We start from the raw sequence: 27,361 nt of genomic DNA on the forward strand, positions 1-27,361 counted from the left end.
GAGCCTTGTCTGGGCTCCATCCGTGGGCTCTGCTCCGTGACCTTCCTCTCACCCTTTCCCTCACTTTGAGGCAAGATTTTCTCCCTCTTGTCTCTTCTGGTGAGCTCTGGTATTTGTAGGTCCAACTGGTGAGCAAATGGAGATACAGTCTGGGTTTTAAGAACCATTTTACCCCAAACGGCTGAGCAGTGAATTTTAATGTGTGGAGTGTCTTTACCGTGACATTCTATTAACTAACTCAAGGTTGTTTGAGCCGGCAAAGGTGGGGAGGAGGGGAAAGAGACTCATTGGCTGTAGGCTAGCAAAATTCTTGCAGGTCTGAAGGCTCAAGAAAGGTATATGGAAAGTCATGTTACTTTCCATTTAATTTTGGAAAATAAAAATAGAGAATTGTCATCAGAAGGGTCCTCAGAGATCTTCCACTCCAATCACCAGCACGACGTGGTCTTTCTAGAAGGGAGCAGCCAAAGGACAATGGTCATCTAGCCTCTGCCGGAACGCTCGTGGGTGAGGTGCCTAAGAGGCAGCCTTCCCCGGGGTCGGCAGAAACACCTCTAAGGCATCAAAATGAACCTGCCCCTCTCCAACTGTCACCCCACTGGTCAAACTGAAATGACCCAAAAAAGTCTTACGGCTCCTCTTGTAGTCACACAATAGCTCTGTAAATCCTGGAAAACAACCATCAAAGTCCCATGATCTTTTCTTCTCTAGACTAAACATCCTGTGGCCACTCCACATTTCTGGGCAGCCTGGTTCCCCTGTCACTCACCAGTCTAGTCTCCGTCTTCTCTAGGTCATTTGATCACCTATGACCTTCTCAGAGTGTTGAGTCTACTCCCGAGGAGATCTGCTCGTTGGGAATGTTTCTCCCGTGAGCTGCATGTTGCGTGCCAACAAGGCTGCATTTGTAGCTGCGTCAGTGGTAAGATCCCACAGTGACTACGCAGTGCCTGCTGCTCAGCAAGCCTTTTAGGATATTGAGTGAAGGTTTAGGTTAATGAAAAAGTCCATAGGATTTTTTTGAATGTGAAAATTACAACTCTCTCCCATCCTGTACTTATGCCAATGAAGTTTTGAAACTAAATGCAGGACTTTCTATTTATTCCTATTAATTTCAACTGGTTGATTTCAGCACAAAGTTCTTATTTACCGAAATCACTATTCCTGTTGTTTAGTATATTAGCCTTCCATGCCTCACTTCCAACTTTGGGTGTTCCAGATTTTTAACAAGCATACGTTCTCTCTGTTTATCTGCCACTTATAAAGGGGTAGAGAAAGACAGGGCCATGGGAGGGTCTTTGTTATAAGTAGTTTGATGCCATGTTACATACGGTCTAATCTTGTTCCAGAATCGTTTCCAACCAGGTTGTAGGGCCTTTAGGGCAAGCGTGAGGTCACGGTCTCCTCGAATTTGCAACAGTGAAAAGCACCCACTAGTCCTGAGTGAATACCTGTCAACAGGTTACCCAGGCCAGGCTATTTCCATTCCTGAGGAAACAGATAAACTCCAGGCTAGAGGTGGTAACAAGGCACCCCACAATGCATTCACTGGAGGCCGGAACCCATCACCATGAAATTCAGGAACCATCACCATCATCTTTGAAAATAGTTAATAATCTCCAGTTGCATATATTGATATAGAATACTCTGTTGACCTTTGTAAGAACTTAAAACCCAGCATTACCCTGCAGATTTTACTCTGGTATGGGACAAATACAGTCTTTTTACAGGCTGGCCACAGTAAAAAATACCCAAGAAGCAAATATAGTCCTATATACAAAATACATTATGGAATCAATGAGCAATGCCAGACTAATTATGGCACCCTCAGGAGAGCCCTGTGCTCCAGGAGAGCTCCGACTCGGTCCCCAGGTACCTTTCAGATCAGACAGGGCACCATGGACTTGCTGAAGTTAGGATGTGGTCTCTGACGTAGATCTGCTAACCCGGCTGGGTTTGCAAGGTGGAAGCAGGGATGCTCGTTTATGACTTTAAAGGACATCACCCTGCTCCCTGTTAGAGAGCAGGCGCCAAAATCATCCTTGACCTCCAACAGGTCAGAGTTTAAACTCAACCAAGGTTAACATTTTAAAAGATTTCCATAGATGTCAAGATGATGCTTCCGTGGAGAAGGCCTGTGGAGCCCACACAGCCGGACCATCACCCCTCGGGCAGCCCGACATCACCACCATCACTCGTCCATCACGTAGGAGCATCATCTCTCCCTGGAGAATCCTCATCTTTTCCAGCATGGATAACACGCACTCAGCGACTGCTGAGCAGGAGTTAGTCTATCAAAGAGAAGGCTCATCTAGGGACAGGGCAGGGAGCCCAGCTCCTGTGAGATGGTCCATGGGCTTGGAAAGGTCTGGAACGCCAAGGGGTCAGGTTCATTATCAGCAGGGACCAATGTGTCAAGAGGTAAAAAGACACCCTTCGCTGTTGTCTCCACCACGCAATGGCTACCTTCTCCACCTCTTACCTAATCTCTGCACTGCTCGGTTTTCTCAACGGCAAAATGCTGAGCTAATAAAATAACAGCGTCTGCCTCATTGCTCTGTCGTGAGAAAGACACGGGACGGTCTGCTCAAAACGCTCAGCACACAGCCGAGCACGTGTGGGTACCATGTTGTTAGCTATTTCATTGTTACTCTTACTCTTTGGTCTCTCTGGTCAACAGCACTGTTCAGAAAGCTCTAGGATGGGGCCTCTGAGGTTCTGTAGAACTGAGAGCAGTGCTGGCAGAGGACACAATGTCGCCAGGTTGAGTCAGCGTCGATGGAAAGATCCAGGTATGTCTCCAGATATTAGCAGCCTGGAAGTCCGCAGCGGTGGAGGCGGGTGATGCCATGGAAAGGAGTGGGCTCGGAGCTGACAGATCCAAGCTTGAACTCCTGCTTTTGAACTTGCTAGCTCTACGACTTTGGACAAATCCTTTACTCCTTCCCAGCTGGGGTTCCCTCAATTGTAAAATGACGTTAATGATGGGGCCGGTCCAGTGGCATAGTGGTTAAGTTTGCAAGCTCTACTTCAGCAGCCTGGGGTTCGCAGGTTCAGATCCCGGGCATGGACCTACATGCCACTCATCAAGCCATGCTGTGGAGGCGTTCCACATACAAAATAGAGGAGGGCAGGCACCGATGTTAGCTCAGGGCCAATCTTCCTCAGCCAAAAAAAAAAAAAAAAAAAGATAAACCTCATCAAATAGTGAAGATTAAATGAGTCGAGCTCTTCCCAACTCCCCAGGAGCCTGGGTTCTCTGTGGTGCCTGTGGGGCTGAGGCTGCCTGGACAAGGAGGGTGGCCTTTGGGAAAAGCTCCTGGTCCCAGTTTTGACCAGGGTGGTCTTGCTTTCTGGTTTTTTTAATTATCATTTTGTATTGGTTTTCCATCTTGGTGTTCTGTGGGAGGTTTTGTCTCCTCATTGTTTTGTTTCCCATTGTTTACAAAGAAATTTGAAACCCACTGGCCTGGCAAACAGCGTGGACGGAGTCTGGTTTCGAGTTTTCCGAGGTTGAAAGGAGATAATGCGTGAAACGTTCAGCACAGTGGCTGTTATTAGTGGCAATCAATGAGCGTTCCACACTCCGTTCCCGCTCTTTGGATGCTGAGTTAATGCCGTGCCGAGGGTGACCGTGCATCTGGTTTGTGGGGTGGTCCCGGTTCATGCCTCTTGTCCTGGCGTCATTCTTAATAGGGCAACCCTTCACTCTCACAAGTGCCTTGGTTTGGATGACAAGTTATTTGTTCACCCTAACAAGGCCCTGTTCCAGGTTGTGGAAGAAAGTCCTTTCTTTGAATACAAAAGTGGTGTTGGCTGTGTGGCTCTGATTTCTTTGTGGCCACAGACTGTGGATAGTGCATTTAGCCAGGCCAGAGAAAATTCAGATAAACGGCCCTTCCAGAAATGTCAGATGTCTCACATCACACCGGCCCCGCCCAACACAAAAATCAGTGTCGGCTCGTCTCCATGCCGGGAGGCACGTAGCTATGTCAGCTGGGGGTGAACTCAGGTCAGAAGGAAAAAAGGTAGTTTTTCCCTTTGCTACTGGGCGAGTGTGTCGAAAAAACTCCTCCAGAGGCCCAGGAGAGAGATCTGGGTTTTAACATGTTAAAACTGTGACCTTTTGTGACTATTAACTCACACGTACAGAGCAACAGGCTTTCCTGCCGCACCGCCCAGCTGGCATCCGGTCTCATCAGGGGACGAGGAATTCTGCAGCCGTGACTCACAATGGGCTAACAATGGGCCTAGCGCCTTGGCTTTTTATTATGTTGGAATCTGGAATCTTTTCGGTAAAGTTTGGTTCAGTAAATTTAGAACAAAAGGTGTGGACGTTAACGTGCCCCGAGGGTGCAGCCCCGAGCAGGGCCTTGAGTCCAGCAGGGTCAGCTGTGCTGTTGCTGCTGGGGTGCCCCCGACCAAGCTTTTCCCCATGGCTTTATCCAACATCACCTCACAGAGGGAGAACGTGACATAAACGTTGTGGCTGATTCTGACCAGGTATTCTGAACACAAAAACTTTCTCTGCAGAGTATCTGTGAGGCATAAAAGCCAGCACAGGTCAAATGAAAACTCAATGATAATCTAACACTTTAGTTTATCTTGAGTTCCATTTTTTTCCTGAAAATTACCAATTCTCTTCTGGACACTCAGGTTAACACTCAGTTATCTCCAAGCTGAGAACAAGGAAAAGGATGCCCTGGCAACCAGCCAGGAGCTTCAGTCGGCATCGTCTGTTGTACAAGAGGGCCTCTGCTTGTGGTCTCAGGAACTGTGACGTGGGTAAATCCAGACCAACCTCCAGGGCTTGCTCTTTGAGTGTCTTTAAAATAAGTAAACCAAAATGCCCAATTCCTGAGCTTCAAATGGGATCTTTGAAATTCATTAATTAAAGGGATCTCGGCCACTCGTCAGGAATGCAGGGGATGCGGCTAAACGTAAGGCTAGGGCTGATAAAAATTCTGCCAACTGGGGACATTTTAGCTTTGGAGTTATTTTAACCAAGCTTTGGAAACAAAGAATATTTTGGGGACACATATCATCTTAGGACACTGATGGCATATGTATTCCTCCTCTTGAGTTGTCACAGTTAAAAAAAGAAAAAACCGTCCAACCGAAGTGATTAATCACGGCGTCTAAACAATGATGTGACGTACACTGGAAGCTTCTATCCTGTCTGCATGTCGTTCCAGCTTCAGGCCTCCACGGCAAGGACGCCCAGGGCAACCGCGGATTTCACCACCGACTCTCTGAGAGGAGGATCCGACAGATTGTTTCCTGTTTCTGGGGAAGAAAAAAAAGAAAAAGAAAAGAAAAGAAAAAGGCCTTGGGGCTGCATCTTATTTTATGTGTTTCATTTCTCCAGTTCTGTTCTCACATTATTGCAGTGTCCAGAGGTGCTAACGTGGAGCAAAAGAAAGATGAGGCGGAGAGAGCTGCCCGAGGTCAGCCTGCGATGGAACGAGTTCGAGTCTCTGCCTAGACGTCTCTGACGGTCACGTCTTGCTCCTCAGTTGCCCTCCTGTACGTCGATGTGCATGGGAGCGTTCTCTGAGTTTCCTGGGCCACCTTGTTACCACAGATTATTATTATCACTTTTTAAAGGGACAGGTGCTTCTCTCCCACTCGATGTGTGAATGACCTCTGTCACCATCTCACTGTGAAATCTTGGTGTCCAGAATCCTCAGTGAATCTCTTGTAGCAGAGGCTACACACAGTGAAAGCGGACGGGTTTAGCTTCAATAGAAACTAGAATTTTTAATTAGGTGGTCTAGTCACAACGATTTAGTGATGTTTAAGATTAGAATACTTAAACAAGGTATGGAAGGGCTCTCTAAGTAATAAAGCATGATCACACTGTGTCCAGTTTAGCACTAATGTTGTAGTTCCTGCTTTTCATCATAATTTTTGAAAATTGTTGACCTCTGTATGCATGGTAACTTTCCATTAACAGGAAAATGTGATTGAGCAAAATATCCCTTTTCACAGCCACGCTGACCCCTAGAAAGTTCACTGCTCTTCTCATGTTCAGATATTAATAATAAATAATCCTAACCGAAACCATCAGAGATAACAATTTTCCCTGGTTTATATAGCAACTAGTTCAGGGTCAATGTCAAAGGCGGGATTGGAACGTGGACTTCCTGTCTCTTAATCTGTGCTTAACCCATTTAGGGCTCCCACCCTAGAAAACAATAGTCTTTTGGGAACCAGACAAATCCAGAATTTAGCCAATCTAATTAGAGCAAAATTGGAAGTCCAGTTCAGCATGTTAAAAAAAAAAAACCAGCCAAAATGTGTTATGTGACCTTGGATGCATCGTTCCCTCCGTCAGGTCTCGGATTCCCCTGAAGGATGAGAGATTCACACCGTATTCTTACGGCCATATTTTTTTACTCTCCTTTCCCTAGTAGGCGTTCCGCAAATGTTATGACCGTCTATAATTGCCATTCCATTGTTCTCTACGGAAACAAAGGTTCAAAGACTCAAAGACTGCAAGAGTGAAAGGGGTTTAGAGCCATGGATCACTTGCCAGTCCCTGAATCCAGAATGGAAAAGGCATCTGACTGGGGGGGGGTCCTCAAATCCACCTGCTCTCCCAGCATTGTCAGTAGAGCAAACAAACACACATACACAGGTACCACTAATTTTCAAATGTACGGAAGTGCTGTTGGAGTCACAGAATGAAAATTATAAGCATTACGGGATTTGAAATACAACTATTAGGTTGAGGTCTATGAAACATTTTACTCTTAAAAAAGGGGTCCCCACATCAGAAGAGGCTGGGGACCACTGGTACACTCCGCCTCTCCTTTTACGTGTGTAGACAGAGCGACAAGTGGTCACACAGGAAATTAGGGGCAGAGCCAGGATTCGCACCAGCAGCCTGACACCCAGCCCAGGGTCTCTGGCACCTCGTTCTCTCATGGCTGCCTGCTTACCTGTCCCACCAGCCAGCGCTCGGCTCCAACCACCTGCCACCCACTTCATCGTTTAATTAAAAACAAACGCCATGATGCCATTGACACACTTTTAAATAAAACACCTGTGCATGCCTGGTGCTGAATTTGAACTCCTATTCGGAAAAAAATCCTATTTTAGTTCAAAATTTGCTCAAAAGTATTATTAAGAGGAGGCTCACAGACTCATGAATCCACAGTGGGAACCGTAGCATCTATTAATAGAAGTTGCCCTAAGGCCAATAAAAATAATGTCTTGCCAGAGAATGAAGAATCCATCAAATGGCTTTGTCATTGTTGTTACACTGGAAACATCCATTCAGCATAACACGCGCGTCCCTAAAGAAGACAGTTTGACTTTATCGCTAACATGCAGATTTGTGATGTGAGTACAAATTGCCTGTTTGGTCATATTGAGTAACAATGGTCAGGTGTTCTAATTTTTTGGGGGGTGGGATCAGGTTTTTGATCCTGCTCAGCACTCAAACTCTTGACTTAACAGTCATGGAACGAGCCCATTTCAAGTATCCAAACCACTGCCTTTCTTTTTCTTTGTTGTTCGCCGTGCCCAGGCCTTCCCGGAGGAGACAGATACGAGTGTGTCTGTGTGTGGGGGGGGGTGTAGACTATAAGAAAGATGTGCGGCGTGCAGTGGATCCGGGGTGGGCAGAGCCGTGGTTGAAGAGCATGAAGGACAGGAGCCTCGTGCGCGCGTGCCCTCGAGGCGTTGCGCTGGCTCTGCCCTCCGTAGACGCAGCGAGGCGTTTCCCCTGAGTCAGCCTCCTCCGTTCCTTCCCCCTTTCTCCCACACCGTCTGCAGTCTTCTCTCCACCACAAACTCCTTGAAAGGACAGTTCATGCTTATTATTTTCCATCTTCTCTCCCTCGCGTTTGGACGGTCTTGGAGGAATGTTTCGTGTCATCGAATGAACGTGGAGCCCTTAAAGGACGCTGGACGGGTTCTAGACTGAGGGGCTTTTCAGATCCTTTAATGTTTCAACACTTACTGTGAATAGCCTAGTGGAGAGGGGTTCGAAGGAATATAGTACATCGCTTTTGCTCAGACTTAGTTAAGAACCTATTTTTTGCCTGAATACGGTCTAAGAGTCTGGCACTTAGCTGCCCCTCACAGCTGAGAGATGCCGTCTGGAAACTCCTGCAGAGGAACCCACCCTTCTACACCCAGGCGCCTGACGCACGTTCAGTAGCAGGTGCTTAGTGAGTGTTTGTTGAATAAACGAACAAATGTACGCACCATCCAGCAGGACCACTCTGTGTGCTTGGCTTAATGCTCTGCGGTCACTATCTTGAAATATTTAACAGTTTTTGAAAACAGGGCCCCACGTTTTCATTTCGCGCTGTGCCCCCGAATTATGCAGCTGATCTTGATGGAGGTGTCCCTTGCTAATGCTCTGCCACTCCCTCTCCGGGCCCCCCACTTTCCCAGTGCCCAGTGCCGTCTCCCAGTCTCCCGGGCTGCGGGGCCTCAGGAGCGCCCAGCCCTGGACCCCTCCCTTCAGTTCCCTTCATCAAACCCACGTTCTGAAGACGTGACGACGTGGGGAGTTCCCTTCGCTCTAGCCACACGCTGGAGAGGCTGGGTCGCCTGCTCAGGTCAGAGCGTCAGCGGCTGAGAAGACAGTCTTCCCACCTCCAGGCTGGACGAACTTGACCAGGGAACGATTCCGTCCACCGAGGACCGGCCCTCGAGCAGCAGAGCCTCAGAGCTTTGCTCTGCACAGACGTCCAGCTCCCTCCAGAGACAGACACTTTGGGACGAGGCAACTTTCCCGCGTCCCTCAAATTATACCATTACGGCGACTGCTGACGCACCGCTCTGTCTACCCATGAGCCACTCTCATCCACACCTCACACTGTTCTCAAAGTTGCGGTGTCCTTGCATTTCTTTTTAATTGTCAAGGCATCATCCAGGGGACATGTTTTTGCCGGCAGTTTTGTAACAATCGTATCCCCGAAGCCTGTTTACCTTCGTCTCTAACAGTCGAGCCTTTTGAGTTAGAAATTAGAAATCCTGGATTCCAAAGAGGATGACTTTGGGCAAGTTACTTGATATGTTGAATTCTTTGTTTGCTTATTAAAAAAAAAAAAGATGGCAAGGAATACCTCTTTTCCAACTCTTGGGTTCATTTTGAGGGTTACATGAGGCCTGTGCTTTGAAGACCATGGTGGAGAGACCGTGACTAAACACACTTCTGGGGTCAAGAGTGCTTTCTGGAATGTCTGAGGACAGACCCAGAACCGAAGGCAAGGACGGCCCTGAGACCAGAGCTGGACATGGCCCGAAGGACTCATGAGGACCGACAGCTGCCAGAGCTGAAAGGTAGACAGTCAGGTTTCCCTTCACCGGCCTGAGTCAAGGACGCAGTCGACAGCGGCCGTCACCTGCACTGGAATTTTAAAACGAAGCATGACCAGAAAAAGCTGAGGAACTGAAGCAAGAGGCAAGAGGGGTGGGGAGAGAAGTTGAATGGGGTCAAGGAAAGGGGGAAGGTTTCTGTTTTGCTTTTCATAATAACTAGAGGAACACACAACAAGGAAAGGAAAATCTATGTTGATCCCATGACGGAAGGAAGGCAAACGAAAGACCTTTCAAGGAAAGTTCTAAGGAGAGGATCCATTTCACAAGCAACAGAAGCAGCTGCTCAGAAAGAGTTTACTTAGAAGGATCCTGATTAATAAACCAGTGAGAAGGATTTCGGGACACGTATTGGCAGCAACTCAGATCCGGGGGCTGGGGAGTCCGCAGGCTTTGGAGGAGCCAACAGAGGAGCTGGATGTTTGCAGGGTCCTATCAGCAGTAAAAAGACGAGGCTCATGGGAAGAGCTCGGTGGGGAGGGAAGGCCAGGCCAAGGCTGGAGTCTCTGACCACTCGCGCTAGGAAGGAAGGCGCTGACGGAGCAGGCATTGTGATACGGTTTAAAAACGCATTTGCACCTCCAGCCACAGCCCAAGGACAATCCGGTGGACTTGACAGTGACTGTGACCTGGAAGTGGAAACCCAGGCGGAGGTCAGGCTACCGAAGCAGTGGGTGGTGGGAGGACGGAGGGCGAAGGGCCCAAGTTAAAGACCAACGAGAACAAAACGACCAGGAAGCCCCTTCCTCAGGGCGTTGCTCCAAGGACGGTCGAGCAGGTGCGGAGGCTGTCGGCTCGCGGTCAGTCTAGAGCCATGCAGGCATCTGGGTTTCGTGGAGTTCAGACTGGCCAGCAGGAAGGCAGGGGAGGGGATGTGAACTGCGGTCCTGGGGCACTTGGGGTCTGTGTAGGAGCCTCATTTACAGAAGCACAAAGCCGGAGAGAGAAGCCACTGCGGGAGCAGCTCCAGGCTGACTGTGTCCCTTCCCCTGACGTAGGGCCCTCTTCTGGGGAAGGGTGTCCAGGGTCTGAAGTGAAGCCACAGGCCCCGATTCCCGCTGGATGGACGGTACTGGAGGCAAGCAGGGGCCTTCAGGAGACCAAGGGAGCGATCGTACGAGAGGGGGGAGATCAGTGGAGCTGCCCTTCTCAGGCACAACAAGAAAACGGTTTCAGAAGCAGGTACAAGTTGGGGATGGAGGGGGAGGTGGGGAAAGTAGAGACACGGTAAGGAACACGGCTAAGTCCTGCACACGTGCAACCTCAAGACACAGTACCGCAGCCTGTGCGGGATGTATGACAGTTCCAGTTGACAGAGGCCACGTGCACGGACAGGAGCTGTGGGGAACGTGTCCAGTCTACAGAGGCCACGTGCGCGGACGGGAGCTGTAGGGAACGTGTCCAGTCTACAGAGGCCACGTGCACGGACAGGAGCTGTGGGAAACGTGTCCGGTCTACAGAGGCCACGTGCGCGGACGGGAGCTGTGGGGAATGTGTCCGGTCTACAGAGGCCACGTGCACGGATGGGAGCTGTGCGGAATGTGTCCGGTCTACAGAGGCCACGTGCACAGATGGGAGCTGTGCGGAATGTGTCCGGTCTACAGAGGCCACGTGCACGGACAGGAGCTGTGGGGAACGTGTCCAGTCTACAGAGGCCACGTGCACGGATGGGAGCTGTGGGGAATGTGTCCAGTCTACAGAGGCCACGTGCACAGATGGGAGTTGTGCAGAATGTGTCCAGTCTACAGAGGCTACAAGCACGCATGGTAGCTGTGGGGAATGTCACTGCATGGCTATCTTGTGCCTGGGGCTTTACAAGTTCTCTCTTAATCCTTCCAACAGTACAATGTAGATTCTATCATTACTTCCATTTTCCTGACGGGAAAACCAAGGCCACACTAGCAGGAGATGGTGGGGGCCAGGATGCAAACCCACGCAATCTGTTTCCCGAATCTTTACCACCACGGTCAACAGCCTCAATGAAGCCAGTCGGAATTAAGAGAAAAGAGAGAAGATAAGCTCACAGAGACCTGGGAGCTAATATTTAAAAGGAGACGAGGACTGACAGGGACGGGGAGGGAAAACACCGCCCTGAAAGGGGATTTGAAGGTTTAATTCTTACAGTAACGAAGAGGATAACAGCCCATGAACGTGTGTTGAAGGCTCACCACGCGCCAGGCTCCACTCTAAAAGCCTTATGTGTACTATCTCACTGAATTTCCAGAACAATTCTCTTGTCTCTTTTATTGAAATCTCAGACCCCAGCACATGGCAGGTGCTCAATAAATACTTGTCGAGTGAATCTTAAAAGTGCTCTCTCCTTTCAAGAAACTCCAGGTCTTAGGACTGGAGTCCAAGGGGCTCAGGCCCGAGGCCTCTTGTGTTATTACGTCACAGCATTGATCTCTGTCTGAAATCACCCTGTTTGTTTCTCAGCTTTTTAATTTTCTGTCTGTCTCTCCATGTCAGCTTGTAACCCTAGGAGAGCAGAGCCTCACTCACCCTGGTAATGCTGTACCTGCAGCCTCTGGAACCATGCCCTGGGCACAGGAGGTAATTAATAAATATTCTCTGCATGAATAAAGAAGAGAACATTTCAGGGCAGCTCTTCTTCTGCTGCAGCGCACTGAACTGTGGGGCAGAGGCCCGGCTGCCTATGGCCCAGTGCAGCATCTTTATCTCTGCCTGTTCACTAGGAGAACCTGTTCCTGTTCCCCGTCACTGACTCATTGTTCACGCACCCAGCTAGGCTCCCTTGTGCAGCGGGGGAGAAGAGAAGTTTCTTGCTCTGTTTTCAACACATAAACAGAGATCATCACAAAGGTGATCAAACCATCTCTCTATAAAAATGGCTCTTCTACCTCCCTCTCATTAGGATGGCTACTATTAAAAATCCAACAAACAGAATATAATAAGTGCTGGCGAGGATGTGTCGAAGTTGGAATGCTTGTGCACTGTTGGTGGGTCCGTAAATGGTGCAGCTACTGTGGAAAACAGGATGGCAGTTCCTCAAAAACAAAAATAGAATTACTATTGACCCAACAGTCTGAGTACATACTCAAAAGAATCTCAAACAACTATTTGTACACCCATGTTCACAGCAGCATTGTTCGCAATAGCCAAAAGGTGGGAGCAACACAAGTGTCCATCGTTGGCTGAACACATAAACAAAATGGGGTATATACATACACAGAACATTACTCAGCCTTAAAAAGGAAGGAAATTCTGATGCACGCTATAACATGGATGAATTTTGAGGATATTATGCTAAGTGAAATAAGTCAATAACAAATAGACAAATACTGTGTGATTCCACTTATATGAGCTACCCAGAGTAGTCAGACTCACAGACACAGAAAGCGAGTGGTGGGTGCCAGGGGCCGTGAGGAGCAAGGGACAGGACGTTGTTGTCTAATGGGGATAGAGTTTGCAGGATGAAAAGAGTTCTGGAGATGGTTGCACAACAGTGTGAATGTACTTAACATGACTGAGCTGTACTCTTAAACTAGTTAAAATGGTAAATTTTATGTGCATTTTTTCACAGTTAAAAAAACTAGACTGAAAAAAACAAAAAGATGACTCTTGGTTGTATGATACATGCCCCTCATTTTAAAGGATCAAGATCCTAAAGTGGACGGTTCGGTCAAAGCCAGTGGAGATGCAGAGCACACGCAAAGGAGCAGGGGTGAGGCCCTCCAAGGACGCACGTCCACCATAAACAGCCCGGGTTGGAGATGACGGGGGAGCGAGCAGGAGCGTTTGGTTTTGGACTCTCGACGGTCCGTGCTGCAATAATTTCTGTCTTGGCTGGCTTTTTAACGTAATGTCTATTCTTAAGCATTTACACAAATCTCTACAGAGATTAGGACCTCGGAGACTGTGATGTTTGGAACGGCAGGCGACCAGATCAGCTGTGCGGGACCGCGCTGCCCTGAGAGGCAGTCTAGCGCGGCTGCGCGGACACTCACCTGTCTATGCGAAGCTGGCAGACGATGTTGAGTGCGTCCACAGCGCCTTCCTCTTTCAGCTGTCGACAGCCAATGGATGTGGCGATGAAACAGCCCGTCCTTCCTATGCCGGCGCTGAAAAGGAAAGATGAGGAATGAAAAGAGGAGGAAAAACAGCAGGGACAAAATATCTTCTTTTAAAGGGCACTTAGAATCTGAAACGACAGCTGGAATCAACAGCAGTTGCCAGGAGCTGAGGATCACACCTCCGGCCCCGCGCTCCATGCTCACCCCACACCGTCTGCCATCACGGGCAGTAGGAGGCGTGGAGTGGAGCGCGATGGGTGGGGGAAACGCGAGGAAGGCACTGTGACGATTCTGCAAAGGACACCTCGGGCTGAATTTAGGTGAGGTGTGGGCACTAGACACGGGGGAAAGACTTAGGCATGTCACAGATGTGAATCTGGAGGATGGGCGTTGAACAGCGAGAAAAGCAAAAGGTCAAAGCAGTCTTCGCTGGGAGGGTGGGGCGACTGGTAGTGCCAGCGACGCCGGGGAGAGTTCTGGAACAGGGCTGGCTGGAGGGAGGGAGAGGCGACCTCGGTCTTGGCTACACTAATGCTGAAGATCCCCGAGAATAACTGAAGATTCAGTTCCATTCAGGAGACAGTGTGGCTGGACGCACGGATTTCCAAGTCACTTACACGCAGGTGGTGCTGTATGGAAACACTGTCTGTCTTAGACGGCTGATATCCACCTAACAAGACTTTCTCTCTCTCTCTCTTTCTCTGTCTCTCAGCAATTCCAGCCACTAATGGTCTTCATGTAAATTTCTCCCAAATCTACATCCAAGTGCCCTAAATTTCTCCTAAGCTCTGGGTTGGCATTCCATCCCTTAGCTGGAACTCCGGATGTTACTATTTTGTACCTGTTTCCGTTCAATGTGTCTAAGCTCAATGTATCTAAAACAGAATTAACTACCTTTTCCCTCAATGGCGTTACCAGTCAGCCACAAGTTTTCCAGCCTAGAAATCTTGGAGCTGTCTTCACATCTCCCCTCTCTCACCTCCCACATTCAATCTGTCACCAATTCTTCCATTTTCCACCTCCACTCAGCTTTTGGGATCCAGGCTCGCCCTCCACAGACTGTGCTCACGTTTTCGACATCTCCTTACTTCATGACTAGCAAACACCTTATGATGGTTCCCTAGCCTCAAGTCTCTCCCTGGACGAATTCGCGATGCACACAGCTGCCAGGTTCATCTTTCTGAAACAGCGGGCTGACCGTATTGCTCTCCACTCGCAGGCTGTAGAGGCTGCCACCAACTACGGCACCGTGTCTAAGCCCCTGCCACCGTGGTCCCTACCTGCCGCCTGTGGCTGTGACTAACTTCTTACCATACTCCCCGTACCTTTCTGCCAATTTTTAATTTACATGAATCATTGCCAAAAACGCCTTTTATTTTCCAATTTTCCTTTGCGTGTTGGCAATATTTCTTCAGTCAGAAATGCCTTCCCTTTTAAAACCACAAACAAAGGTCACTTTTTAAGATCCTGTTCAGCATTATTCCAACTTTTAGAGGCTTTCTTCGGTCCTCATTGTTTAAGTTAATCGTTCCCCTCTTGGCACTCAAATAGCACCTGTTTCTCATATTTGGTGCTTATTTCCTACTGAATGTGAGTGCAGAGGAATTCAGAGGTGGAATGAAGTGTCTATAAAGGCTTGTTTCATTGAAGAGAGACGGTTTGAGCTGCACCCTGCGAATGGCAGGCATTTCGCTTCTCATGACTAAGCGAGAATATTCCACGATGAGAAGACAGACAGCTGCTGAACAGGCCGCGTGACGTGCGACACCGAGAAGACGAGCTTGGCTTGAAAGGAAAGTTCTTCTACAGAAACAGTGGGAAACGGGACTGGGAAGGTAGGCTGGGGTCTGTAGAGGATCTTGCATGGAAAGCTGAGAGGTCTGAGCTGCATTCTCTACAACAGCGGGACTCTTTTTTTTTTTTTCTTCTGAGAATTTGATGAGAACTATGAACTTTCACTCCCCAGAAAAATTCACATAACTTTATGTACTCAGGTTTGTTCAAGTAATTCAAAGGGGTTCACCGACCCCTGAGTTCATCTATAGACCCCAGGTCAAGAACTTTTCCTCTAGGCAATGGGAGGCCACCGAGAAGCTCTGAGCAGGGGCTCCTGTGATGAGAGAGGGTTTTAGGGACGTGCACAGAGCGGGCCACAGAGGGGTGGGGGCGGGGCGGGGGGAAGTGGGGCGTGTTTGTGCAATTAGCCGACTACTTCTAAAATACACGCTGAGGTCACGAGGGCCCGAACTTGGGTGGTTGGCAGGAAGGACGATTACGGGAGATGCTTTGAAGGCAAAGCCAATCTGGTGACTGATTAGATACGGCGGCTGGAGCTGAGGGGAAGGCCAAAGATAACTGTCGACATTCGCTGTCGAGCGCCTGGAAAAAAGATGGTCTCGTTCTTAGAAACCGCAATCAGAAGGGGAGCAGGATTTATAGGGGAAGCGGCTACTTCATTTTCAATATCTTGAGTGTTTTATGATTTGGGGTGGGGACAGGTCCAGCCCTAAAGCATGGCCAATTAGGCCGTTTTTCCTTGCCCCCAGGCTAAGTTTAGAATGAGGCCTAATGCCAGAAACCAGATAATGATGCCTTTGAATAAATAGACATACAGTAAACTTTATTCTCAATTAAACCACAAAGGTTCAAAAATGAAGGAGGTCAAAATTATAATCTAAAATAATGTATTTTATTTATTAAAGATATCATCATAAGCCATCTTATAAAACTTATGAGGTTAAACAAACCAAGACAAATTACTTTGAGATAGTATGGAGAATAAATGACTGGTTATGTAAATAACTTCAAAAATATTTGCTCGAGTTTGGGCATCCTAAAAGGAAGACAAGAGGGATGAGATAGCCATTACAAGAGGAGAGCTTCAAGCTAGACAGTAGGAAAGGGTACCACCATGGACATCTGTTTCTTTGTCAGCCTCGCCCCCAGTACTCCATGTTCTGCTAACAGCACTCGGTTTTCCTTTTGTCGAACTGCCACTTGCCCATTTCCCATTTCGTAAATTTGCTTCCATCTGTTTTTCACGAAATAACTTTTAAAATAGTTGACTGGTTGTCACCAAACTTGGCATAATAAATATTATCAAGATACAATTCAAGTATAGTTCAGGTGCCATCTTCAGACAACAAAAAAGTCATTGATAATTTTTAAAGAATCTGTCTTTCCTAGTGTATATGAGACGGATGAGACTAAATGAATCAATATAAGTTTCCAGGCAGGGGACTGAGTAAGGTTTCCTGTTCTCAAGGTAACTGTTTGCCGAAAATGCCCTAATAATGTCACTTTATTTCTGTGTCATCTTGATCAAGACACAAATATTGGGAAATTAATTAACTTCCATAAATATTTAATTTACCAACAAAGTCACAAGCAGGAAGCAAAACCCAGCTTCCAGCAGCTCCACGCCTTTACAAAGGATAGACAGCCGCTCCGGCAGAAAGGACAGCCCGTGCCTTACCTGCAGTGGACAACCACAGGCCCTCGGCCCGCGGAAGCAACTCTGTCATCTTCCACATCCAGCATGAGCTGCAGAAGGGGCTGGGCACTGTCTGGCGTCTTGTGATCGGGCCACGAAGTATACCAGTAATGCTTCACGTGCTGGGTGTGACTTCCTTGCTGAAAACAACAGCAGCCAGCAAATGCCTCATTTACTTGTGAAACTAAAAGCCATCCAAACCACAACACTGAATGCTTTCTATCACTCCCATCCTGATGGCAGCTTATTTCTAGGTGGAAAAAAATCTAGCAAAGTTTTTGCCTGGAGAAAACTTTACTATAAATATCCTGATGTCAAAGTTTGACAGTCTTGCCTCTATTAAATGAGAATGTATATTTAACATAGAAAGTGTGTATGTAACATATGCTAAGTTACATTTCTAAGTTATAAACAAAATTGTGGATGAAAATGTAGTCATGAAAGACTTGGGATATAGTATGTTTCCTGCTCTTTATAAACATTTTAACCAATATAAGAACACAATTTTATATTCCCTTATGCTAATGCTCCTACACTCATCCTCAATTCCAGTTTTTTTCCTGAGGAAGATTCACCCTGAGCTAGCATCTGTGCCAATCTTCTTCTATTTTTTGTATGCAGGTCACCACCACAGCATGGCTGCCAAGAGGTGTAGGTCAGTGCCTGGGGACCGAAGCCGGGCCACTGAAGTGGAGCGCAGCAAATTTAATCACCACGCCACCAGGGCCAGCCCCCCAATTCCAGTTTTAACAGCAGGGAGAAGTCCCATAGTCAAGGAGCTTCAAGTGGTCCCTAGGTTGAAACTGCTTCGGGCGGGGTCCACGCGCATCAACTCAACCCCGTGCCCGGCTGGGGGCCTGGCCTGGACCAGGCTCTGGAGAACAGGAGTCGACAATCAGGTTTTGGTCAGTGCGTCCTTCCCCGAACTTCCTGCTGAAACCCTCAGTGCTGCCCTGTTCCTGCCCTTTCTCGGTGGCGATCCCGCCCCAGCAGTGAGGCCCTCAACTGGCCTGGAGCCTGTGGGACGACTGCTCTCTGGGAGCAAACACAATCCCATGGCAACGATCCTCCGCGTCTGCTGCCCGAGACTTAAATAAGACAAGTTTTCTGTGACAGCATCCAGTCTGGGGAAGTCCCTATAAATGACTGTAACTCGAGTTTGGGAGGCTCTCATCCACACCTCGGGCTCGTCTTCCCTCCCACGGCCACCCACGGGGCAGACTCTCTCCTTCAGTTTCCAGGCTTCACTTAAAGCTGCTGAGACCGAAGTGACATTAAAAGGAAAAAATCATCACGGTAAAGTCTCCAGCATGAGCCTTTAGTTAAAGGCGTTTGGAAGGTTAAATCAGAGCTGTTTTATTTATGCAAACTAGACCATAACCTCCTTCTTAGTGAATTTCCTTAATGCCTACTTACATTAATTTAATTATCCCACACACTGACTGTAGCTGACAGCAAAGAAACCCACGAGGGAGTGGTTACAGTTGCTCTTTGATCTCAGCAATCTCTAACTTGTTTACGTTGACTCTGTAGCACTGACTGAGATAAATATTTCAAGGTGGAAACGTCCTCCTCGACATCAGCCCCTTTGCAGCAGCTATAGCGACATGCTCTCACCTTTAAGACAAGGTTGCGAACGGTGTAGTTGTCACATTCGTTTACGCTGATGACCAGAACCTCGACTTTCCCATAGATGCCCCTCTTTTCCGGCCAGTAGAGCACACACTTCTGGAGGAGGGTTGAGAAGGATAAGGTGAATACTGACGGTTTTCGTTGGTCTTGGAGTACTTTTCACCCAAGCATCGCAGAAGTTTTTATTTAATTAATTTTAAAAAATCAACTGTCAAGTTTACAATGTTGTAGATGTACGCACACCGTTGAAACACTGTCCATTCTAAACAGGTGGTTTTTATGGGCTGTAACTTATATCTCAATCACGTTTTTTAATAAGGTATCAGTGTTGCCTATGCATGTCAAACACCATTGCTACTAAGCTCATAAAAATAGGATTAAAGCAAAATTTCCCAAACCTCACAGAGAAATTAAGAACTACTTAAAAAATTAATTAAAAAATGAAGAATTAAGAAATTAAGATTCAAATAGTAGAGTTTATCCTGTGATGACTAGAAACAAAGGGAAGTTCTCCCATAGTGACAGGGGCAAGCCACTTTGTCCTGCCTCGTCAAATGGAAGCGCCTAAGAAGAGCATCTGTGACATGCCAGGTGCCACTGCAGAAGTTCCCCTGTGTGCGAGGCTGACGCAGTGACCGTCAATACACCTGCGGGATTACATTTCCCAGGACCAGTGGTCTGTTCACCTGCGGGGTCCATTGAAATAAATGTATAACAAAATTATCTAAAAAATACTTTCATAATGGATCCTCTTTGAAGGGTTTAATGGGCAAAAATAGTTATATTGCAAGTCAGGCAATATAATACGATAGTTAAGGTGCAAGCTTTGCAGTCAGAGAGCCTGGGTCCAAATTTTCGTTCCACCATTTATTAGCTGTGAGTCCATAAACAAGATGCTTAATCTCTCTGGCCTCAGTTTCCTCCAGATTTCATACACGGAAAGCTCTTAGGACAAAGTCAGCACTCACTCAAACGTGTTATTATTATTGTTGTCGTTATATTTTACATCTACTGGGTGATGGAATGCATTTTTGATCTAACGTGATTAGATCATTACTTAATTATGCATTAAATATTATTATTATATCCAACCTACATTACTAAAGGAAAACTACAAAATGAGATTCAAGTACACACATAAACCCATATTATTCACTATTTTGCCTTTTAAACAATTGCAAAAGAACTTTTTTTACACCACATATTTTAATGATTAAGAATGTAAAGTGTGAAATTTGATGCTTTATTTTGACTGCCCAGGAAAGCATGTAATTTTAGAAATATTAAAATATAAAATATGCTTAAATAAAACTTGCTATTTTCTTCCAAGCACACAGGCACATATATAGAGAAATTCCTTCCCTTGTTGCCTTCATCCAGGACATTTTAGGAATCAGGACACTTGTGTCTTCACATCTAAGTCAAAGGCAGATGACCCCCCTTAAAAAATAAGCACTTACGGATTCAAGACAGCAGCACGAGAACCACAGACCCACAGCACTGAAGGAAGGACATGCAGGGCGTCAGAAACACACCTTGGGCCTCCACCACGCCAGTGAACAGCTGTCTACACGCCAGAAACGGCACTTGCCTGCTGGACTCACTATTGCTTCCACCCATTACAACAAAAACACACTCACATCCTCCAGTTGTGGTCCTTTTCCCAGCAAAGCAAATCCTTTCACCTCCATTTACACAACTCCCCACACCCCAGACTGTCAGGCAATCAGGCTACAGGCTGAGTCTGGCTCACATAACGCAAACATTAAGAAAAGAAACCTTTGAAAAACAGAGCAATTTATTTCCCTCCTCATTCGTGAGCTGTCAAAGGTTTAAAATTTCCCCAGTTTGTTAGAGATAATCATACTAACCAATTTGCCTCGTTTCTTTCAACAGAGCATTAATTATTTCGCTGCAAGACCCGAGCTACCGTGTATCTGAAAACCCATGCCTCCCAGATGAATCCAAGAAGAGTGACAAGGCACCTCGAGTCAGGCAGTGAGCAGAGAAAGCATCGTTCAGCGGTCCAGCGGTCCGGCGTATGCACCCCGCTGACCACGGTCAGACCTGAGCTGCAGGCCCCTATTTGGGAAGGTGGCTCTCGAAACTGGTAGGAAAAGCCAGGAGGCAGGAGCTCGCAGCCTGCACCCTGACTCTCCCAAGCCTCAACAGCCTGTGCACCTACTTGATAAAGGGAAGTGCTGCTCACTTCTCTCCCGAGCTTGCCGGGGACCTTTTGAATGTTTTTCTTGACTCTTTACCAAAAATGCAATTGGCAGCCAGTTCCCAGTAGACAATGCCGTGTGACTCGTTCATTCAAACAACCCTTAATTAGCATGCCATCTCCTTTCTGAGATACAATAGCTTATTTTTACACGCTGAATACGTTTCTCTCCCTTTTAGGAGAGCGTAGAAAAAGAGACCAGATAAGTGTGGTGCTTTTGAACACGAAGGGGGAGAGCAGCAAATGGAATCATTCCTGGGAGCACAAGTTCACCTTCAAGTATTTTTGAGAACTGCTTTTTAGGTTTCTTCACTGCGGTGCTAACAATGACATGAAAGAGGCAGAGAATGCAAGGAAGGACAACGCTCTCCTGCAGATAATGCTGTGGAACCACACTAATTGTAGGTGATTCAAAAGAGCATGCTATCTAGCTGAACATAGCCCCAAATTGTCACTCTTCTTCTGCTAACCTTTCAGTAAAATTATCTATAAGTTCTAAGAGTTCATAATTTGGAGGAGAAAGAGCATTTCAGAGGGTCACGTGTGTCTTGTGCAAACAAACCGTTAGCCGACCCTGACTGTAAAGATTCTGGGCATCAACCAGTTCTGCACAATCTGTGCTCCACAGCAGACGTCGAAGGCAGTGCACAGCAAAGCCAACTCCTATTTTTATGACCTTCCCTCTGGCCTCCACCACATTAGGGCTGTTTGTGTGTAAAGAAGCTAGTAGTTTAGTGGCCTGGAAAAAAATCTATTTTTAAGTTACTCTCTTTTAAAATTCTATGCATTTAAAATCAAAGAGATCTTGCTTTTCAAGCTAAAGGCATGTGTCGTCACATGAGAAGTGGCTCTAAACACATAGAGAAGAGGGTCAGCTCTGTCTGGGCTCCATTAGCATCTGAAGAGGACAGAATGGGGCAGACCGCCCGCAGCTATTATTATTGCTGTCACTGTCACTCCTGGTATTCCAGCTGAATATTACTAACATTGGTGCAGCAATTTAGTATCAACGCGTCTTCACCAACATTTCGTTAATCCCTTTCACGGTCATCTGAGTCACGTAGAGCAGGGGGTAAGTATAATAATAATAATAATAATTATCAATCATTTTACAGCAGAAGAAACTGAAGCCCAGGGCTTTTGGTAGGATCTCTGGGAAAATTCCCTTGGGGGCTAGGACCCTCTGAGCAAATATCACTTTATTAATTCAACTTTCCGTCGTTGATTTCTGCACCGTCTCTTACCCAACAAGCTCCCTTCCCTCTGTGAAGATGCTAGTGCTCCTGGACGCTGAGCGCCCTCGGGCCCCATGCACTGATCCCAGGAGTCGTGTTGTCTCTGCTGGGTCGTGTGCTCACTAACCAGTATTTATACTCAAACCTCTTCATGGCAGTTGTACAAGTTGTTAAAGTCTGATAATTTAATTAAGCTTTACATGAATCAATAGACCAATAGGGTGAGAAGAAAAAAAGTTGTTCTGAGATAATTGCATAAGTTGAATAAGTTTTCCAGTGGGAAAAAAGTGAATTGGGAAAGAAAACTGTGGTCAAATCAGGTTCAGTGAGGCCGACGTACAAGTTAGAGCAGAGTCTGACGACCTAGACGGACTCTGTGCTCATGTTGTCACAAACTTTCCGTATTCTCTCTCGTCTCAAAGAAACTGAAATGGGAAATTTTAATGATACATAAAGTGCAGGATTTACATGAGCTCTGTGATCTGGAGCTCCAGCTTCAGACCAATCCTCAGAAGAAAAAAGACAGTCCTGTAATAAAATAATGAACACGTTTTTTGTTTTTCTGAGGAAGACTGGCCCTGAGCTAACATTCGTGCCCATCTTCCTCTACTTTATATGTGGGACGCCTACCACAGCATGGCTTGATGAGCGGTGTGCAGGTCTGCCCCCGGGATCTGAACTCATGAACCCTGGGGCTGTCAAAGTGGAGTGTGCGAACTTAACTGCTGCACCACTGTGCAGACCCCCATGAACAAATTTTAATATGAACAAATGTACATGTTTTAGGATAAAATGAAACCTTGTTTTTGTGTGTGTGTGTGATTCCCTACTCTGACTTATTTGAGTAACTGTGTCAACTTTCTGATTAACCCTGTCAACTTCTAACCACAGGTAGGAGAGGCTCAGCGGTTGAGCACAGCCCAGCAGATTCACAATTCAGGTGCCAGCGACATTGGGAATAGAAGCGTGTTTGAAAGCAGGCTGCGTGTTTTGCTTGGGGGCTGTCAGCCTCTGCAGTTCTGGCTGCCCTCACTCGCTCCGGCAGCATCGCCGTCAAAGCCCAGGTCGTGGAGGAAATGGGACTAGGCTGCTGGGCGGTGCTGGGCCCACGGCCCCTCTGGACGTTATAGTGCCCCATTCTGGTCCTCCAGGAAGTCAGGAGTCTCCGCTGTCCACATGCGAGGCTGGCCTCCAATGTTGCCCTCCCTGAGCTGGTCTGGACGGGTGCTCTGGCTATGGGACTTGGTTTGCTCTTCTCCTCCCATTCTTGGTACCAGGCATGAGTCCCTTGTCCACCCCACACCGCTACTCCTTGCCTTTCTCAAATCCCAACCCTGTCCCCTGCCACCAAGCCTACTCCTGGTAGACAGACTGCGTGATGTCACTCTAGTTCAAGAACACCTTTACGGCTCCCTACTGCCTGTACAATGAAGCCCAGAGGGGTTTTTTTTTTTTTTTAGCATAGTCCTACATTCTCCCACACAGTTTAACCCTCCAGCCTCATCTCCCTTCTCTCCCATGGTGCTGCCTGTGCTCAAGCCACATCAAACCCTTGCCCTCATCGTGCCGTGTGGCTCGTGTCTGAGTTCCAGCTGTCACATGGCCTGGATTATGTTCCCTTGTGTACCTGCTCACTCTACGGGGCCCTGCTGAGAAGCTGGAAGGCACCATATGAGCTATTTGGCCAAATAAATGTAATTAAAATCAATCTTGTCTACAATTTTTTCAGATAGAGAAAGGAAGAAGGGAAAATTCAAAATATGATGTCTTTATTTGGATTTTTCAGGTTAAACTCTTTGCAAAATGCTGAACAAGTCAATGGGCAAAATGGAGTTTATGAGTATGGAAGTCACAGAGCTTAGCTCGGAGGAAAGAAGCATGAAAAAATCGAGAAAGAAGACAGCCGTGTTACATACTCGAGAGAAGTATTTTGTTAGGCCAAATCACCAAGCGACCCCCTCACTTTGTGAAAAATAAATTCGGCGTCTGGCTGCTCCCTGAGGCCAACAGCAGGTCACTTGCCTTCTGCTGTCTTGCGTCCTTATCTGGCCCATTATTAAGTTGGGGCAACGAATAAGCAAAACAAATCTGGATGAAAATTTGAACTCCACTACTCATTAATTTTGAGGTTTTAGGCAAATGGTTTAACCTCTCTGAGTTTCGGGTTTCTTGTCCGTAACGTAGGGACAGTAAAACCTGCTTTGTGGAGTAAGAGTGAAATTAGCTGAATTTACGGATGAACTATGCTTAGCACATACATGCAATAAACGGGCGTGGGTAGAAAGCGTCTTGCACAGCACACAGAGCATGATCGTCATTTATAGCTGCTTCCTTTCTTTCCTGGAAAGGGACAAGGCGCGGTGAGCGACCCCGGGCGGCCTGAGGACTTTAGACATGCACAGTCGCTTCTTGTCATTTTTGGACGCATCTAACTCCAGCTTTGCAGGTTTTGGCCACTGTGTCTTCCCCAGTGACGAAATAGTTCACGTAAAAAAGTTTGAACACTGTGTTTTCGATGTTCTCTTTCTTTCAAGAGCAACTCCTTTCTTCTTGAGATTCCTCTAAATTAAGGAACTCAAACTTACCAGCAATAAAATCTCTTCTCCTTTCTTCCAATATAAGATAACTAACTTCTCAGCTCTATTTAAAAAATTTTTTGTTGTTTATTCTTATTCTATAAAAAGTGAGTATGAGAATATTGGGATTACTAAGAGCTGGCAGTTATTCATTTATTTATTTATTAGAAAGGTTCATAAAAATACAAAGCCTGGGAATTTCTAAAGATAACTCCATCTTCGTTTTTTTTTTGAGGAAATGATTTTTGTCTATTCCAAACAATGACGCTTAACACAATTGAAAGTTGGCACATTCTTGGTAAACAGCATTTTCCGGGCAGTGTGAAGTCTACTGTGTATTTCTTTTGAGCCAGACTTCTCCATATCATTTTGATCTGTAAAATGTCAAAGTTTCCTCTCCAGTATTATATTTACATCTTGGGAGAGTCTGGTCAGAAAGAAATTTTTATTTTAATTTATGAGTGATCAACAATAAAAAATGTCAAGGTCTTTATTGCAATATTGGGGATTACGACTGGCCAAAGGAAAAGCATATAGCAAATTACACGTAGATAAATGTGTAACATAATATATTCGACTTTGATATTTCCAGAAGATATATTCCAGACATTTAAAAAGAAAAGAGGCTAAAAATAGTAAAAAAAAAACCAAAAACCACTCCAATTTCTGAATTATGCGGCCAAAAAGAAAAATAAAAACTTTGATCACCCTTTAATGTGGGTATTATTTCAAAAAGAAATTCTAGCTCTCAACAGATCCACTTGGCTCTCCTATGGAGAACGTGAATTCTGAGAACGGTCCCAAGAGGTCAGCTCCAAGGACGATGCCTGGAAAGGAAAGAGCGAGATGGCCTCTGCTCCTCTGCAGACTCAGAATGGAGCTCTGAGCACTGCCAGTGGGCCAGCTCAGCCTCACTTGGAAACACGTGTTTATCTCTTACGGCAGTTCTGTTAGAATGGCAGCCTTGGTCTTAGGGACAGAGGAGAAGAATTTCTGTCTCTTGGGGCCTTGGCACATTCGCCAGTTGCCCGTATCATCCTCATTGCACTTCAAAATATGTCGCACGTCCCTCAACCTCTAGACGATGCTTTCCGACTAACCAACACCTCAGCTTCTTCCGTCCTGGTGAAATCCTGATTCAAGAAGCTAAAGCAGTAAAGGTATATTTCTGACTTTTTCTATAAAAGAGAACAAGCATATCGCAAGATTCGAGGATTGACATGCTCAAGTCAACAAAATTTATAGTTTAGCTTAGGTGGTTCCTACAACCCACTCTGTAACCTTGTGAGATATGGTTCCACGTGTGCTTTCCCAGGGTTAGTCCTTAATAAATATGCAACACTGACAAGTGAGTAATGTTTTCTGTGGATAATATTTATTTGTTTCAAAATGTTTATATAACTAGATAAATTACAGTGCTTTTTCTATGTTGATTGTACATGATTTTATTTTTAATTGAAGAAGAAATAGAATAAGTAACAATAGAATGAATGTGCTTTGAGAAAACACGTACACCCTGACAACCTATTCAGAAAATTATAACTGAAACCAAAGTGGGCAGAAGGAACGCATTCTGCTCAGATCCAGGAAATGTCGCTAAATCCTGCCTGAGCTCTGGCTCGTCAATTACTTGCTTTCATCCCTTTGTAGGTCTGTTTCTGCTGATTTTTGGCCCCTGTTGTCGCTATTGAGAAGCCATTCTTAGTCACTCTGGTTGTTAAAATTGTTTCTGTAGCGTTTTTCACATCCACAGATGTGTCTACTTGTGGATTTACTGTTACTTGTCCAGCCTAGGATTTATTGTGCTTTTCAAATCTGAGAACTCATGTCTTTCATCAGTTTTGGAAAATCCTAGCCATTATTTCCTCAAATAATACTTCTTTTTTTATATTCTCCTTTTTCTTCTTCTAAAACATCCACTAGACATATATTGGACATTTAAATAGTGTCCTCTATGTGTCAAACTCTCTTTCATATTTTTGGTCCTTTTGAGGTTCTAGCTAATTTCCTTAGTTCTATTTTTTAATCAGGTATTTGTTTATCCAGCTGTGTCCAGCCTGCCATTAAACCTGTCTAAGTGAGGTGGGTTTTTTTGGTTCATTTTGATGTCTATGTAACATTTATTACTAGGACACTTTAGTTTATTTTTGTCTTCCTAGTCTTTTCTGATAGTAACCTGTTCCTTTGTCAAGTTTTTTATTTTATATTTTGTGTGCTTCATTATGAAAAATACAGCCTACATTTATAGTTTCTATTATTTTAATTTCTTGCGGATCTGTTTCTACTGTTTGTTGCTTCTGATTTTTCCTTATGCTGTTTATTTACTTGCATGTCTCGTAATTTTGGCTTGCAAGCTTATGTTTGGCTGGGCTTTCTCTGTTGAAATTCTGGGAAGTATATGCAGAGAGTGTGCACATCCATCCGGCAAGTGTCTGCCTTTGTTTCTGTAAAGTGCCACAGGGCGTCTCCAACCGGGATTACTTTTTATACTGATCACTCCACTTGGCATTTCCTGGCTTTTGAATCCTAAATACTCAGGAGAACCTTTTGGTTCATCCCGTGGGAGCCCAGAGGCAGACAGACAACTTCCGGCCGCAGTCCTGCTGGGAGGCAGCTCATTTTCAGGTCCACCTTTCTCTGCAGGAGTCGTCCTACCCCTGACGTCAGGGAGGGTCTCAGCCCCAGCTCCTGGCTCCTGTGAGCCCCAAGCTCTGTCTCCGGTTCTCGAGTTCTCATTAAAACACAAAAACCCGTCATTCTCTGGTTTTATGCTTTTTGTTCAGTTTTTGACCGCTGGGATTTCCTTTACTTTGTCTTCTTCAAGCTCT

At 46.1% G+C, this 27,361-nt stretch overlaps 1 protein-coding gene and 1 long non-coding RNA gene across 5 annotated transcripts in view; one reads left to right on the top strand and one right to left on the bottom strand.

The window, feature by feature from the left end:
- Nucleotides 1-27,361, bottom strand: part of PTPRR (protein tyrosine phosphatase receptor type R) — a 213,097-nt gene that overhangs the window by 2,801 nt on the left and 182,935 nt on the right. For all 3 annotated transcript variants that reach the window (XM_023644010.2, XM_070271931.1, XM_014728657.3), the window contains 3 exons: nucleotides 18,484-18,594; nucleotides 16,849-17,006; nucleotides 13,308-13,421 (listed from right to left, as the gene is read on the bottom strand). In XM_023644010.2, the coding sequence (XP_023499778.1) occupies nucleotides 13,308-13,421; nucleotides 16,849-17,006; nucleotides 18,484-18,594 (383 nt within the window). The remainder of the gene's footprint in view (nucleotides 1-13,307; nucleotides 13,422-16,848; nucleotides 17,007-18,483; nucleotides 18,595-27,361) is intronic.
- On the top strand, nucleotides 13,692-23,665 carry LOC138924869 (uncharacterized). 2 transcript variants are annotated; one of them, XR_011440217.1, is made up of 4 exons: nucleotides 13,692-15,208; nucleotides 17,488-18,162; nucleotides 20,395-21,794; nucleotides 22,849-23,665. It is a non-coding gene; the product is annotated as an uncharacterized lncRNA (long non-coding RNA). The 2 variants fall into 2 exon arrangements; XR_011440218.1 differs by lacking the exons at nucleotides 13,692-15,208; nucleotides 17,488-18,162 and having other exon boundaries at nucleotides 19,995-21,123.

Source organism: Equus caballus, chromosome 6 (assembly GCF_041296265.1).
Source record: "Equus caballus isolate H_3958 breed thoroughbred chromosome 6, TB-T2T, whole genome shotgun sequence".
NCBI lineage: Eukaryota > Metazoa > Chordata > Mammalia > Perissodactyla > Equidae > Equus > Equus caballus.